At 37.4% G+C, this 14,994-nt stretch overlaps 1 protein-coding gene across 2 annotated transcripts in view; it reads left to right on the forward strand.

The window, feature by feature from the left end:
• LOC132817093 (activin receptor type-1-like) overlaps positions 1–14,762 on the forward strand; it is a 116,918-nt gene extending 102,156 nt beyond the window's left edge. For both annotated transcript variants that reach the window (XM_060827229.1, XM_060827231.1), the window contains 4 exons: positions 722–997; positions 6,170–6,367; positions 11,554–11,684; positions 13,655–14,762. In XM_060827229.1, coding sequence (XP_060683212.1) covers positions 722–997; positions 6,170–6,367; positions 11,554–11,684; positions 13,655–13,789 — 740 coding nt within the window. In that variant the 3' untranslated portion in view covers positions 13,790–14,762. The remainder of the gene's footprint in view (positions 1–721; positions 998–6,169; positions 6,368–11,553; positions 11,685–13,654) is intronic.
• The last annotated feature ends 232 nt before the right edge of the window (positions 14,763–14,994 follow it).

Consider the following 14,994-nt stretch of genomic DNA (forward strand, 5'->3'; position numbering starts at 1 on the left):
CCAAGGATATTGGTGTCAACTCTATTTCGGTGGAGTCTCTCCATCTTGAACAGGGTCTTCTTCCCACAGAATTGGTCCTATTGTCCTAGGAATTTGAGGCTCTCTCTTCTGTACTATATCTGAGGCCACACATTAATCTCATGTATGCTCCTAATGTTGCTTTTGTTAGAGAGTACTCTGGGTATAATTCACAAATTACTACACTTAAATTTATGTATATTATGGGGTAGGCCATTTAGGATTGAGATGAGGAGAAATATCTGCACCCAGAGAGTGGCATGGCTGTGGAATTTTACCACAGATAATGCAAGAATGAATTATTGAATGTTTTCAAGAAGGAGGTAGATTTAGTTCATAGTGCAGAAGGGATCAAGGTCATGAGGAGAAAGCAAAACAGGGTATTGAGTTGGATGATAACATCAAATGATAGAGCAGGCTTGAAGGGCCAAATAGTCTCCACTGGTCCTATGCTTCTACGCTAACTCACCCCCTAGCTGATTAAACCTAGGAATATAATCTCCTTCCCCCCTGTCATTTTTGAATCCCTCATAGAAATCATGAAGTCGTTTTATTGTACATTGCTTTGCAAGTACTATTATTTAACAATGAGAGTATAAGTGGCATTTGTTTAACATGTAAAACCAACTTAAAATATTATTCAAATTTATTGTGAAATATTATTCAATACTTAAAATATATATGTTGTTTCTTCCCCCTGTAGGTTTTATTGCCTCTGACATGACATCCAGAAATTCCAGCACACAGCTATGGCTGATTACTCATTATCATAAGGCAGGATCACTCTATGACTACCTACAGCATACAACTCTGGACACTGCAGATTGTTTACGGTTATCATTGTCCATTGCTAGTGGTCTAACACACTTACATACAGAAATCATTGGGACACAAGGGAAAGTTGCAATTGCACATAGAGATCTTAAAAGCAAAAACATCCTTGTGAAGGAGAATGGACAGTGCTGTATTGCAGATTTAGGTATGTATTTCTACCTCTGGTACACTGTGAAGGCTGTTGCCATCAAAGCTATGTCTTCAGTGAGATTTAAACCACAGTGATATGTATGGCTAGCCAATTTTAAATGTGCTGATAAATTTTAAGATTAATGGGCTTGCAAAGTTTGTTTTTAAACCAAATTATATTATTTTGTTTATTCTCTCATGGGAAATGAGTGTGCTGAGAAAGGCCATCATTTCTTTTCCCACCTCGAAATACTCTTGAATTGAGAGGCTTGCCTGGACCATTTCAGCAGGAAGTCAGGAGTAAACCACATTGCTTTGAATCTGGAATTATTCATTGGCCAGACCAAGTAAGGACGGCAGATTTCCTTCAAGAAAGGACATTGGTAAATTGCATGGGTTTGACAACAATTAATGGTAGTTTTATGGCCATCACTTTGATACTAGCTTTTAATGCCAGATTTCACTAATTGAATTTTAAATTTCACCAAAAGCATGGGCTGTTGCTTGAGATTGAGATGCATTTTCATTCATGAAAACATTTAGCTTTCCTATTGTCTCTTACATAATATAAAAACAGCATAAAGCACTTTAGAACCAATCAAGTACTTTTGGAATGTAGGATTTATTCTTTCTTGGGTTGTAGCCAATTTTAGATTTGGTCAATATGTTCATATGTTTTGAAGCTTTTCTGGAATATCAATAGGAAGTTTTAGTGCTGGCAATATGTCATGAGAAACTATTGTTTAATTGCTTTCAAGAAAGGCATCCTCCAGGCAAGAGCGAGCATATAATAAGTACACATTCAGTTTCAGGATAAGAAACTTGGTCTGAAACTAATTACTTAAACTTAAATACCGATAATTTAGAAAAGTATGACGATAGAGACATAAGAAATAGGAGAGGGAGGAGGACATTCATCTTCTCAAATCTGCTCTGTCATTTGATAAGATCATTGCTGATCGTTCTAGGCATCAACTCCTCTTTCATGCCAGTTCCTCATTGTGTCCAACTTCTTGATTATTTAAAAAAAAACTCTTTCCCTCCTCTTGAAACGCTTTCAATGATGCAACCTCTACAACTCTTTTTGGGGTTGAGAAATCTATACAGTCACTACTCTCTAGGATCACATTTCAGTTTTAAATGAATGACCCTTATTTTGTCACTATGAACTCTAGTTTGAGATTTCCCACATGAGTGGAAATTTCAACTCAATATCTATTCTGTCGAGCCCTTTCAAAATCTTATGTTTCAATTAGGCCATCCCTCATTTTTCTAAACTCTAATGAATAAAAGACTAATCTGTTAGCCATTCTGAATGAGTCAACAACTTCAACCTAGGAGTTGGCTAGTGCATCTCTTTTTGAACTGCTTCCAATGCCAATATATCTTATTTTTATCTTCCTGAGAGATGTTGGTGACTTCAGTGTCTGGGTGGAGTAGCATCCTTTTTTGGACTCTGTGATTAAGGGGTGGATCATAAGCACTCACGACTGTCGCATGCTAGTTCTTGGCAAGTTGTAGATGGAGATTCCTGAGGTGATCGTTGATGCCAAGGGAGCTCCAAGAATCGATTTGACGAGTTTGTTCTTGATAGTGAATCCAATTCCACGCATCATAGATTGCATAGATTTTCCTCTCCAGAAGGTTTAACCACTACATTCTTCACTCAGCCACCCTTTGCCTGCCTTTTGAGTCTCTGGAGGGCAGTGATCTCAACACTGAAGTGCCTGAGTTCACAGGCAACCCAGGCAGCTCTTCATTTTGGAGGATTGTTTTGCTCATTTTTCGTAGGGTTCATACATTCCAGGCTCCAAGATGGAGCTTCACTTTGGTTTTCAGATCACAGGTAGGTGAACCCACTGGATGTGGTTTCCAGCCGGGATGGTGATGGAGCAAATTTTAGGATATCTTTTCCAGCCCCCTCCCCCTTGAGGGGTGGGCAGATTAGATCCTGAAGAGAGCTGCTCCAAAGTGAGGAAAGCTGCCGAAACACCTTCCTATTCCTACTGCAAGAGTGAAACAACTGAGTCAAACTCATCTGACTATTTGCCAGTCTGAAATTAGAGCCTTCCGGATCTCTCAATCCAGTGCCTGTCACCTCTTGCCACAGCTTGTACTTTTTTGTGTGGATGGGGGGAGGCTAAATTCCTATAGGTAGATGCCTTGTGTAGGATATTCTTTAACACGGGAATTCTTTTGCACATGAACACACACATCATCTTTGCCCAACTCAAGGAAGGCACAGTCTAATGACAGGAGGACAAAGGAAACATTTCAAAGACTGCCTTAAAGCTTCCCTCAAGAAATGCAATATTAACACATGGGAGATCTTCATTCAGAAGCAACCAGCTTGGAGGAAAGTCCTGTGTGAAGGAACACAATTCTTTGAGAACACCAGTCAGCAGGAGGAAATGTAGGAAAGGAACCACAGAAAGAAATGCCAATAATCTCAAGGCTAAGGATCAATTCTATCTCCCAGAAACACCTGCCAAATGCATGTCTGGAGATGCGGCTCTAGGATCAGGCTCATCAACTGCACAAGCAATCATGGAACTCATAACCAGCGACACAGAACTTCCTAGGTGGACAATTACTCTCCTGAGTGACTGATTGTCAACAATGATCTTTTCTTAAAAATGGGGAGCAGAACTGTACATGGTACTCCAGTTGTGGCCTCACTAACACATTGTATAGTAGTAACAAAGTTAAAAGTCATACAACACCAGGTCATAGTCCATGGATTAAAACCTGGTGTTGTGTAATTTTTAACTTTGCCCACCCCATTCCAACACCGGCACTTCCACAGCACAGTTGTAACAAGACTTTGCTATTTTTAAATCTTTCCTAACAGTAAAGGCCAAAATTCCACTTTCCTTCTTAATTATGTGTTGTACCAAAACACCCAGATCCCTCTGTACTGCAATTTTTTGCAGTTTTTCTTCATTTCATTTAAATAGGAGTCTGCCTTTTGATTAGTTTAAGAAATTGCATGACCTCCATCTGCAGGGTTTTGTGCACTCCTTCAACCTATCTATATGCCTGTGTGAATTTCTTATGTCCTCATTATAACATGCTCTCCCACTCTTGCATCATCAGCCAATTTGGACACATTACAGTCGGTTTGAAGAGGACAAGGAAATACATTAAAAGATAATGCAGAGAAGCAGTGGCAGATATTTTAGGAAGATTTGCAAAACTCAACAATGATCTATTTTATTTAGAAGAAAACACTACAAAACGGATGCAACATCTGTGGTTAACTAAGCAAGTTAAGAATAGTATCAACGTGAAAGCAAAGGTATACAATGCATGAAAATTCGTGGTGGCTGGAAGATTGAGTCAATTTTTGAAAGCAGCACAGATTGAATTTTCAAAGGAGAAATTACAATATGACAATAAGCTAACAAATAAAGAAATAGCAAAAACCTTTAGACATATATTAAAAGGAAGAGGTCAGTTAACATGAGCATTCATACTTCAGAGTGTGAAACTGAAACATTAATACTGGAAAACAAAGAAATAATGGCTTTGAACAAATATTTAGTGTACACAATGCATCCCAATATTAGGAAATGAATAGGGGGAGAAGAAAGGACTAAAACAATTATTAATAGAGAAAATTACCAGGGAAACTAGTGGAACAAAGACATGTCTGAATGATGCTGTAAACTGTCCACTTCTAGGATGATAAGAGCTTTGTTATCAAAGCTAATGAGCATTTTCACTTGAATGCAAGTTTGAATGTCACTTGAATGTCAGATTTCCATGAGGAAGAGGACAAAGGAAGCCGTTCCCTTAACTGGGGAGATGTGAGCCTTCCTCAGATTCAAAGATCATTGGGGAGGCAATGGCTATTAATGGGCCCACCAAAGACCCAGGATCAAAGAAGAATCCAGGCCATTAGTGAATAAGATTGGAAGGACATTTGAGTTTTGTTTACCAGTGATGAAGATTGGCATGATGGACAGAGGTGGTTCTTGGTGGGCGACTCCAATCTGATGATGTTCGATCCCTTGATCAGCCATTGAGTGTCTTTGAGTGAGGGATAGAACCCACTCCAATTCTTGATCATATTTTCTCAGAAGTCTTACAGATTGTGTTAATTTACAGGCTAATTGATGGTTCTTTTAGAAAAGGAGTAATGCTAGGGTGTGTCCCCTACTTCCAGATTTTGTCTTGCTTTGCTTCATTACTTGCTATACTCCGAATCCATCTTCCATAAAATCCTTCGCTCTCTAGCTATAAATAAAATATTCCAATCTGGCAACCATGCTGCAATCTTCTGGTAAGATGGTGGTGAAGTAGGACACTGCAGCCAGAGCTCGTACGCTCCGCCTGTTCGTTTTTCTCCTTTTGTCAGCACCTCGCATTTATCGGAATTAAAATCCATCTGCCACTTTTCAGCCCATTGGCCCATTTGGTCAAGATCCTGTTATAAGGTAACCCTCTTCGCTGTCCACTGCCCCTGCAATTTTGGTGTCATCTGCAAACTTACTAACTGTACCTCTTATGCTCGCATCCAAATCATTTATGTAAATGATAAAAAGGAGAGGACCCAGAACCGATCCTGGTACAGGCCTCCAGTCTGAAAAACAACCTTCCACCACCACCCTCTGTCTTCTGCTTTTGAACCATTTCTGTATTCTGTATTCTGGCTAGTTCTCCCTGTATTCCATGGGGAACTTTGTAGAATGCCTTACTGAAGTCCATATTGATCATATCTACCACTCTGCCCTCATCAATCCTCTTTGTTGTTTGTCTTTTTAATTTATTCTTTCTCTGAGCTATGGTTATACTGTGTTTAGCTGTAATGTAACTTTTTTCTTCACTTCTCTATTCTGTAACTAAACATTATAGCTAGCTACCTTTGTACCTTTGATGGCACTGTAAGTGGCGACTTAACAACTTTTCACTGTTCTCATTTAAGTACACATGACAATAAAGTAATTCAATTTAATACAACTTGTGAGAATGACCACAAAAAGTGCATATTGACATCTGAAACCATTGTTACAGTGTTGTTCAGATGTTCAGTTGGCTCATCTACAAAGTAGTCAAGTGTAAGGTAAAAAGTGAAGAATGCTTAAGAATTTTAAGTGAACTCTCGAGTTATTTGACCCATTTGTTCTGATCTCTGACTGTGTTCTGCAAATTTTGAAAAAAAATTTACTTTGCATTTGTTTTTCAGGTCTTGCTGTGATGCATTCCCAGTGTACTAATCATTTGGATATTGGTAATAATCCCAGGGTAGGGACCAAGCGATATATGGCACCTGAAATATTGGATGAAACAATTCAGGTGAATCTGTTTGATTCATTCAGGAGGGTGGACATCTGGGCCTTTGGTCTAGTCTTGTGGGAAGTAGCAAGAAGAACAATCAGCAATGGTGAGTGCTTGCATGGTTTCATTGACTGTAACAACTGTGAGAATATTATCCCTGAAAGCTGTAATACAAAGAGACTTGGGGATATTTGTGCATGAAATTGGAGGATTTTAGCTAAAGGGAGAGGCTGAACAGGCTGGAGCTGTTTTCCCTGGAGCGTCGGAGGCTGAAGGGTGACCTTATAGAGGTTTACAAAATTATGAGGGACATGGATAGGGTAAATAGATAAAGTCTTTTCCCTGGGGTTGGGGAGTCCAGAACTAGAGGGCATAGGGTTAGGGTGAGAGGAGAAAGATATAAAAGAGACCTAAGGGGCATCTTTTTCACACACAGGGTGGTACATGTATGGAATGAGCTGCCAGAGGATTGGTGGAGGCTGGTACAATTGCAACATTTAAGAGGCATTTGGATGGGTATATGAATAGGAAGGGTTTGGAGGGATATGGGCCAGGTGCTGGCAGTTGGGACTAGATTGGGTTGGGATATCTGGTCGGCATGGACAGGTTGGACTGAAGGGTCTGTTTCCATGCTGTACATCTCTGACTCTGAGATGCAACAGGCAATGACGAAGGCTATTGGAATGTGGGACCTTACTTCGAAGGGATTGGATTATAAGGTTAGATTAGATTCCCTAGAGTATGGAAACAGGCCCTTCGGCCTAACAAGTTCACACCAACCCTCTGAAGAATAACCCACCCAGACCCATTCCCCACCCTATATTTACCCCTGACTAATGCACCTAACACTATGGGCAATTTAGCATGGCCAATTCACCTAACCTGCACATCTTTGGATTGTGGGAGGAAACTGGAGCACCCGGAGGAAACCCACACAGACGAGGGGAGAATGTGCAAACTCCACACAGACAGTCACCAAAGTTGGGACTCTAACCCGGGTCCCTGGTGCTGTGAGACAGCAGTGCTAACCACTGAGCCACCGTGCTGCTCATCCATAAGAAGTAGGGAAGTCTTACTGCAACTATACAGGTACTGGTGAGACCACATTTGAGTATTGTGAGAAGTTTTGGTCCAGTTATTTAGGAAAAAAACATTAATTCATTGGAGGCAGTTCAGTGAATGTTGACTAGGATGACCTTGGCATGGAGTCATTGTGTTCTGATCAAAGGTTAAGCAGATTGGGACACTACTGATTGGATTTTGGAAGAATGTGAGATGATGTCATTGAAGCAAATAGGATTCTTATGGTTCTTGACAGAGTAAATGCTGAGAGGATATTTCCCCTCATGGAGGAGTCTAGGACTAGAAGCTAATTCTAGTTTCAGAATTAAGGGGAACCAATTTAAGACTGAGATCAGGAGGATTTTATTCTGAGGATTGAGAGTCTTCAGCACTCGTTGCCTAGGAGAGGTGTGAGAGCAGAGTTCATAGAGTCATAGAGACGTACAGCATGGAAACAGACCCCCCCAGTCCAACTCGTCCATGCCAACCTGACATCCCAACCCAATCTAGTCCTACCTGCCAGCACCCAGCCCACATCCCTCCAAACTCTTCCTATTCATGTACCCATCTGGATGCCTTTTAAATGTTGCAAGTGTACTAACTACCACCACTTCCTCTGGCAGCTCATCTATACACATACCACCCTCCGAGTAAAAACGTTGCCTCTTAGGTCTCTTTTATATCTTTCCCCTCTCACTAAACCTATGCCCTGTAGTTCTGGATTCCCTCACCCCAGGGAAAAGACTTTATCTATTCATCCTATGCATGCCCCTCATGATTTTATAAACCTCTATAAAGTCAACCCTCAGCCTCTGACGTTAGGGAAAACAGCCCCAGCCTATTCAATCTCTCCCTAAAGCTCAAACCCTCGAAGCCTGGCAACATTCTTGAAAATCTTTTCTAAACCCTTTCGAGTTTCTCAGCATCGATAGGAGGGAGAACAGAATTGCACATAATATTCCAACAGTGATCTAACCAATGTCGTGTACATGCTACGTGACCTCCCAGTTCCTGTACTCAATATTCTGACCAATTAAGGAAATCATACTAAATGCTTCCTTCACTATCCTATCTACCCGAGACTCCATTTTCAAGGAACTATGAACCTGCACTCCAAGGTCTCTTTGTTCAGCAATGCTCCTCAGGACCTTTATCATTAAGTGTATAAGTCCTACTCTAATTTGCCTTTCCAAAATGCAGCACCTCACATTTACCTAAGTTAAATTCCATCTGCCAGTCCTCAGCCCATTAGCCCATCTGATCAAGATCCCGTTGCACTCTGAGGGAACCTTCTTTACTGTCCACTGCCCCTCCAATTTTGGTGTCATCTGCAAACTTAATAACTTGGAGATTGTTCCCTTAAACCTCATCACAAAAAAAACTTTTTACTCAAAATACTAATAATGCCCAGAAGTGTTGCTTATGTAAGATTGGCCATGTAAGAAAATCTGTTGTTTTTATGTCTAATTGAAGGAATATGTTCCAATTAATTTAAAATCAATCTGTAAGGTGAAGGTGATTTTTAAGTTTTCAAAAGAGCAGGTGTCGAGTGTTTATTTTTAGCAGCACCATCATTGTTTGTGCATTTGCTATGGATTGCATTTCCTCTGTCCAAATCCCCTGTATGTGCAATCACTCCATTTAGACAATGCCACTTCAGAGAAAACTGTTGTTCTATTTACCATTTTGCTTAAAAATAAGCTTTATATTTAATTCCTTTCCCAGAAGTTATTGGGCACAATGCCATTTCTGGACTTTTTTTTAATTTAAGTACATTAGTTAGCAAATAGTACGTCTGACTTGAGTTGATTTACTTACTTTTCTGTTTATAATTTAATTTAATGTTAAGCTTTATACTTAATGCAGTTTCCAGAAACTACCGCCCACAAAACATTTCTGTGACTGACAGACTTTTCCTTACTGGAGCTTTGTCATGTGTATGTTTGAAATTTGGTTTTTAGTCTGCCAATCTGCAGAAGGAAGAACTTATTCTAAATATTTGCATTTTGAACCATTAATATACATAGACCATGCTTTTTAAATATGCACAACAATGTTTTTTTTGTGATAAAACCAATTATTATTGCTTGATTATTGCCTGAGTTAACGTGGAGCAAAAAACAATTTGCTGAAAAGGTGATCTGTCAGAATCTCACTGGAATTAGATATTACATCATGTGTTGCATTACTTGGGCATATTTACCCACTGACTACATTGTGGTACCAAGGTTTCCAGGAAACTTAGTGAATGATGAACCTTGTGTTCTCCTCAGATGCATTAGGTATTCTAATCTGACAAGAACTGCCTTGTTAATGATGCATATTAATTAAAGGAGATTTTGTCATTACATGCACATTCAGAAGAAAACTGCTAACTCTGTGCTGCCATTGTCTTTTGTTTTTAAAATAGTATTTAAAAATTTTTCTATTGTAGCCGTGAAGCATCATGGTTTACAATAATTTTACCTATTAACTTGAGGGCTGTTTCCCTGGATGAATTTGTTGACTGTTTTAAACATTGGAAATAAAGAGGTGTAGAAGACATGAGTTTTATGTTATTGGAAAAGGTGGATAAAGAGGAACAGAGGACAGTTAAGAGAAAAGTGAAAGGAGATTGAGATCAAAGTATCATAGGTCAAACAAAGGGAGAAATAATAAGCATAGGGAAGATGAGTTATAGCTTCATAGTAGGTGCGAATGTCAAAATAAAGATCAGCTTATTAAGGAAGGGTGATTTGGTTCACCTGATTATTGCTTAGATTGCAGAATTAAATCATAAATACTATGAATAGAATATTTATCAACCACATCTTTCATAGTTCTTAGTTCCAATTACAGAACGTCATGCAAACTTCAATATTTTGATAAATCTTTGTGCTTCTCAAAGTAAGCCATATTAGCACAGAGATACTTCTTTCCAAGTGCTTAAGGCCAGCATTAGGCATCATCTAATCAGCTACAGACTTAAGAAAGAAAATAGAAATTGTCATAGAAACTTGGCAGGACTGGCAGCACCTGTGGGAGAGAGAAACAAAGTTCATGTTTGGAGTCCAATGACCCTCCTTCAGAACTCTGAGTAAAGATCCCTATTTTCTACTTTTGTTATCCCAACATCTAAAGACAACTGTGTACAGCTCCAACTAGGATGATATTTATATTTAATGCTATTTATCCTTATGGGATTTCTAACTGTATTGTCAATTAGACCTAATTAAGGTTCAATTTTGTGCTTTGGCTCTCTGGTCAGTCAGGAGTTAGTTTCAAATATTATAATTTATTTAGCATTGGATTTTTTTCTCATTCTTTTTGTCATATTTTTTCTGACATGCAAGGATAATGTGCAATCTTCTCCTGCTCTGTGGCTTTTTTTTAAATGGAGTTTTCCTGCCCCTTGATTCATCACTGGTTGGACTGGGTTTCTCTGTATCCAAAACGTACAGAAAAAGGTACAGAATTGCATGGAGTTATGGTGTTAGAAGTAATGAGAATCCATCAACAGCTCAATTCAGTGATTTTTCTTGGAGAGTTTGGATTATGACCTCAACTTATCAAAAGTATTATATATTTAGTTTCCATTAACAGTTTTCTAGATTTTTGCTTGAGTTTTTAAAAGTCCTTCATTCTCAGTGCTGAAGAAGACTCCCATTGGACTCAAAAGGTTAATTCTGTTTCTCTCTCCACAGATACTGCCAAACCTTATGAATTTCTCTAGCATTGTTTGTTTCAGATTGCCAGCATCCACTATATATTGATTTTTATTTTGAAAGTTTTTGTTGGATAGACCTATAATGCTCATTTTAGAACCAAATGACTAATTTTTGTGTTCAGTGTGTTCCTGGCTTCACTTTCAAATCATTAAATTCAGACATCTAGATACTCTACATTATACATTTGTTTTACAAATAATGACAAGTAATTCAAGGTTTATAATAGTTGCTGAAGTGAATTTCCCTATGGACAGCTGGAAGAGTTTAACATCCAGGGACACTGAATAAGGATGTAGTTCTATTATGAAATTAGCTGTCTGATCTGATCTTGTTTTTTTAAATTTAAATGATGTTTGGAAATCGCAATGCTTGATCAGCAGTGTTTGCATCTTAATATGCATCTTTAACTCTCTAATCAAGTAATGTTTGTTAAATGTACGTGCATAATCATTGTCAATTTTAACTTATCCTCAGCAGTCCAGAGTATTTTCTATTTTTCATGCAAAGTTTTGTTTTTGTTTAGGTATTGTTGAAGATTATAAACCTCCATTTTACGACCTTGTTCCTAATGATCCTGGTTTTGATGATATGAGAAAAGTGATTTGCTTGGATCAACAAAGACCAAATATTCCCAACAGATGGTTTTCAGATCCGGTTAGTATGGATGTTTCACCATAACTGTTAAAATATACAATATTGAAACCTTTATGGATTCTGTCAATTGACATGCTTTATTAACATTTTTTCAATTAATAAAAAGTAAAATATATTGCTGGGATATTTTTGATATGCACAGTTAAAATTGAATTAATGCACAATAGAAAACTGTGAGAAAAATGTAATATTGCTAAAAATACTGGGACTATTTTGCTGTAAAATGTACTGATGGAAGTAATATCTGCTAATTACTTTTAACAGGAAGTTTAAATGAAGAAAAATGAGACAACCATAAATGAAATTTTATAGAACATTGTAGTTTTGGGGTTCCTATACCATGTACACAGGTTGTAGACAGAAATCCCTCCAAAAAACATCTTCATTCAAGAATTGGTTCAGAGAACCTACTCAGGCCTGCTGTTTAATGCTATTATACTTGTACATAGTACTGTGGAAAGTCATGCCACTTTAATTTGTTAGATTTGTACTGGAATAACTCCATGATAAAACTGAATAACCCACAATGAGATTAAAAATTTGAAAACCGTGAATTTCATTATATTAAAATATAAGAATTGAACTGATTTTTCCTCTGTACTATATCTTTAATAAACAGGCTAATCTGTTTTAGGGTATACTTTCGCACCATTGAGGGAACATGAATGAATTATGCCTGAATTTGCTTTGAGTTTGCAACACCCATTCATGTTGGCATCTCCAAATCGGAATAAGCTCATTGCGATGATGTCATGATGTGTACAACAAAGTTTTTTTTCAGCAAGGCGACTGATTTTTGTTTCAGCAATTTTTAATTTTTTCTACTTGGCTATATTTAAAAATTTCATCTTTTGGAGCAGTGTTCTTGAGACATTTTTAACCATCTGGCACATTTTCATTGTTGACTGAAGTTATGCTCAGTTTGAATCACTGCATCAGCTGGATTTATTAAATGGAATTTCATCTGCAAGGATGCATTTGGACAGGCAAGGGAATACATGATGAACAGTAGGACCCTGGGGAAACACTAAGGATCAGAGGACCTTGATGTGCATGTGCATTGGTCCCTAAGGTAGCAGGACAGATAGGTGAAGTGGTTAAGAAGGCATAGTTGACACTATTAGCCGAGGCATAGAACTGAAGAGCAGGGAGGATATACTGGAACTGTACAAAATTGTTAGTTATACCACAGCTGGAATATTGTATGCAGATTGGAATCCACATGGGAGATTTGATAGAGCTGGAGAGGGTACAGAAGAAATTTAGTAGGATGTTGCCTGGGCTGGGAAGTTTCAGATACAAAAAGAGACTGGACACTCTGGTATTATTTTGTTTTTGAGCAGAAGGGATTGAGAGGGACATAACTAAAATTGTGTAAAATTGAGAGGTATAAATTGTAAAGGCAGAAAGAAACCTTTTGCCTTGATGGAGAGATCAATGGCAAAGTGGGCATAGATTTAAGATAAAGGGTAGAAGTTTAGAGGAGGTATGAGGAAAAGGGTTTTTCGCTCAGAGGGTGTTGCAACTCATTGCAAGTAGGGATGGTAGAGGCAGAAATGCTCATAACATTTAAGAAGTATTTAGTTTGCTTTCTATGTCCTTTGCATCCCAAGTGCCAATGGACCAAATTATCTCAAATGGGATTAGAATAATTAGGTGACCATGTGGATGCAATGGTTTAAAGGGTCTTTTTCCTGTGCTGTGCATCTCTATAAATCTGACCAGTTTTTCACAGTTCTTGGTTTTGTCACCACTGTTGTCTTGTTAAGCTATAATGCCTTCCATTGAGTAGCAATATCATAATGGTTTTTCACAGCTCTTGCTAATCAGCTATGTGATCAGAAGAATAGTATAGAAAAAAAATGTGATCCTTTGTTTCAAAAGCAAGGATTCTAGTGAATAATTTTTAAAATAATTGCAAGAATATTAAAAGAGAATATTTAATAATATTACTACATCTTTATCAACAGACATTAACTTCTCTTGCAAAGGTGATGAAGGAATGTTGGTATCATAATCCATCAGCAAGACTAACTGCCCTACGCATTAGAAAGACTCTGACCAAAATTGACAGCTCATTTCATAAGGTTAAAATGGACCATTGATTATTTTGTTTCCTGAAGATTGTCTATTGTCTGTTTCTACAAATGGCAATATAACGGAAGAAAAGTTGCTTTCTGAAATGCTTCTATACAATATTCAGAAAATGCTGGAAATATAGACTGTTAGAATCTGATGATAAAATGCTTAACATTTCAGGTGATATCCTTGTAACAGCTTATTTCAGATTTTTTTCTACCATATGATTATTTTTAAACATCTTTTGCTTTTAAGAATTTAAAATTGCAGCAGCACAAAGACAGAAACTTGTGAAACTATGTAAATGAAGCATATTTGTTTAGCTGGTTAGTATGTAACCAGAAAGGAAACTAAAATTTAAAACAAGTTCCCTCAGAAGTAAAAAAAAATTTGGGGGTCATTGAAAGAAAATATTTTCTGTTGGTTGTAAAATCTTAGCAATGTTCGCGTTTATGGTTTAATATTATATTCAATGTCGTAGTCATTGTGGCTTTTCATGATTTATTTTGCACTGGTGACTAGCTTTCCCTGGATGCACTACATTTTGTAGTTTTAAGTGCATTAACACCTAACTAGCCAAATTATGAATTTTTATAAGATATAGCATCTATCTGATGGCAATTACATATTATGGACAATCTCCACTTTTTATCTAATTTTTCTAAATGTTGATGTATGCTGCATGCACTGTAAACCCAAATGTTTTCACATCTACCTTTCCAAATTTGAGAGTTATTTATTGCAATAATGCCACTGTTTTCCATAATTATGAAAGGATACAGTAATTATTTTTTTAAATGGATAGATTATTGATTTTTCTCTATTTCACAATGTTTACATTTAATATGGTGAGTATTCTGCCTACAGCATCAGTTTATGAACTATAAAAGCTGTTCTTGTAAATCCTTGTGCTTTGTATATTGTAAATGCTTTCACAGAGGTAAAAATAATTTAATTCACCTACAAGTTGTGTAATCTTATACATCAGTGAAATACTATGTCCCAATTCTTTGGAATGTGAAAATGTTTATTGGTCCAAGGTAACATGTACATTGTGAATTTTTACAGAGAATTAACTACTGTATTTGTGTTTTAATCTATATTTTATATTTTGTTAGTCAATTGTATAATTTAAATAAAACATTTTATAAATGCAACCACATTTTCTGTTTAATTTGCATGGAATCCACGGTGAATTATCAACTTTGATTTTAAAAAAATTGGTTTGGTT

Source organism: Hemiscyllium ocellatum, chromosome 7 (genome assembly GCF_020745735.1).
Source record: "Hemiscyllium ocellatum isolate sHemOce1 chromosome 7, sHemOce1.pat.X.cur, whole genome shotgun sequence".
Classification (NCBI taxonomy): Eukaryota; Metazoa; Chordata; class Chondrichthyes; order Orectolobiformes; family Hemiscylliidae; genus Hemiscyllium; species Hemiscyllium ocellatum.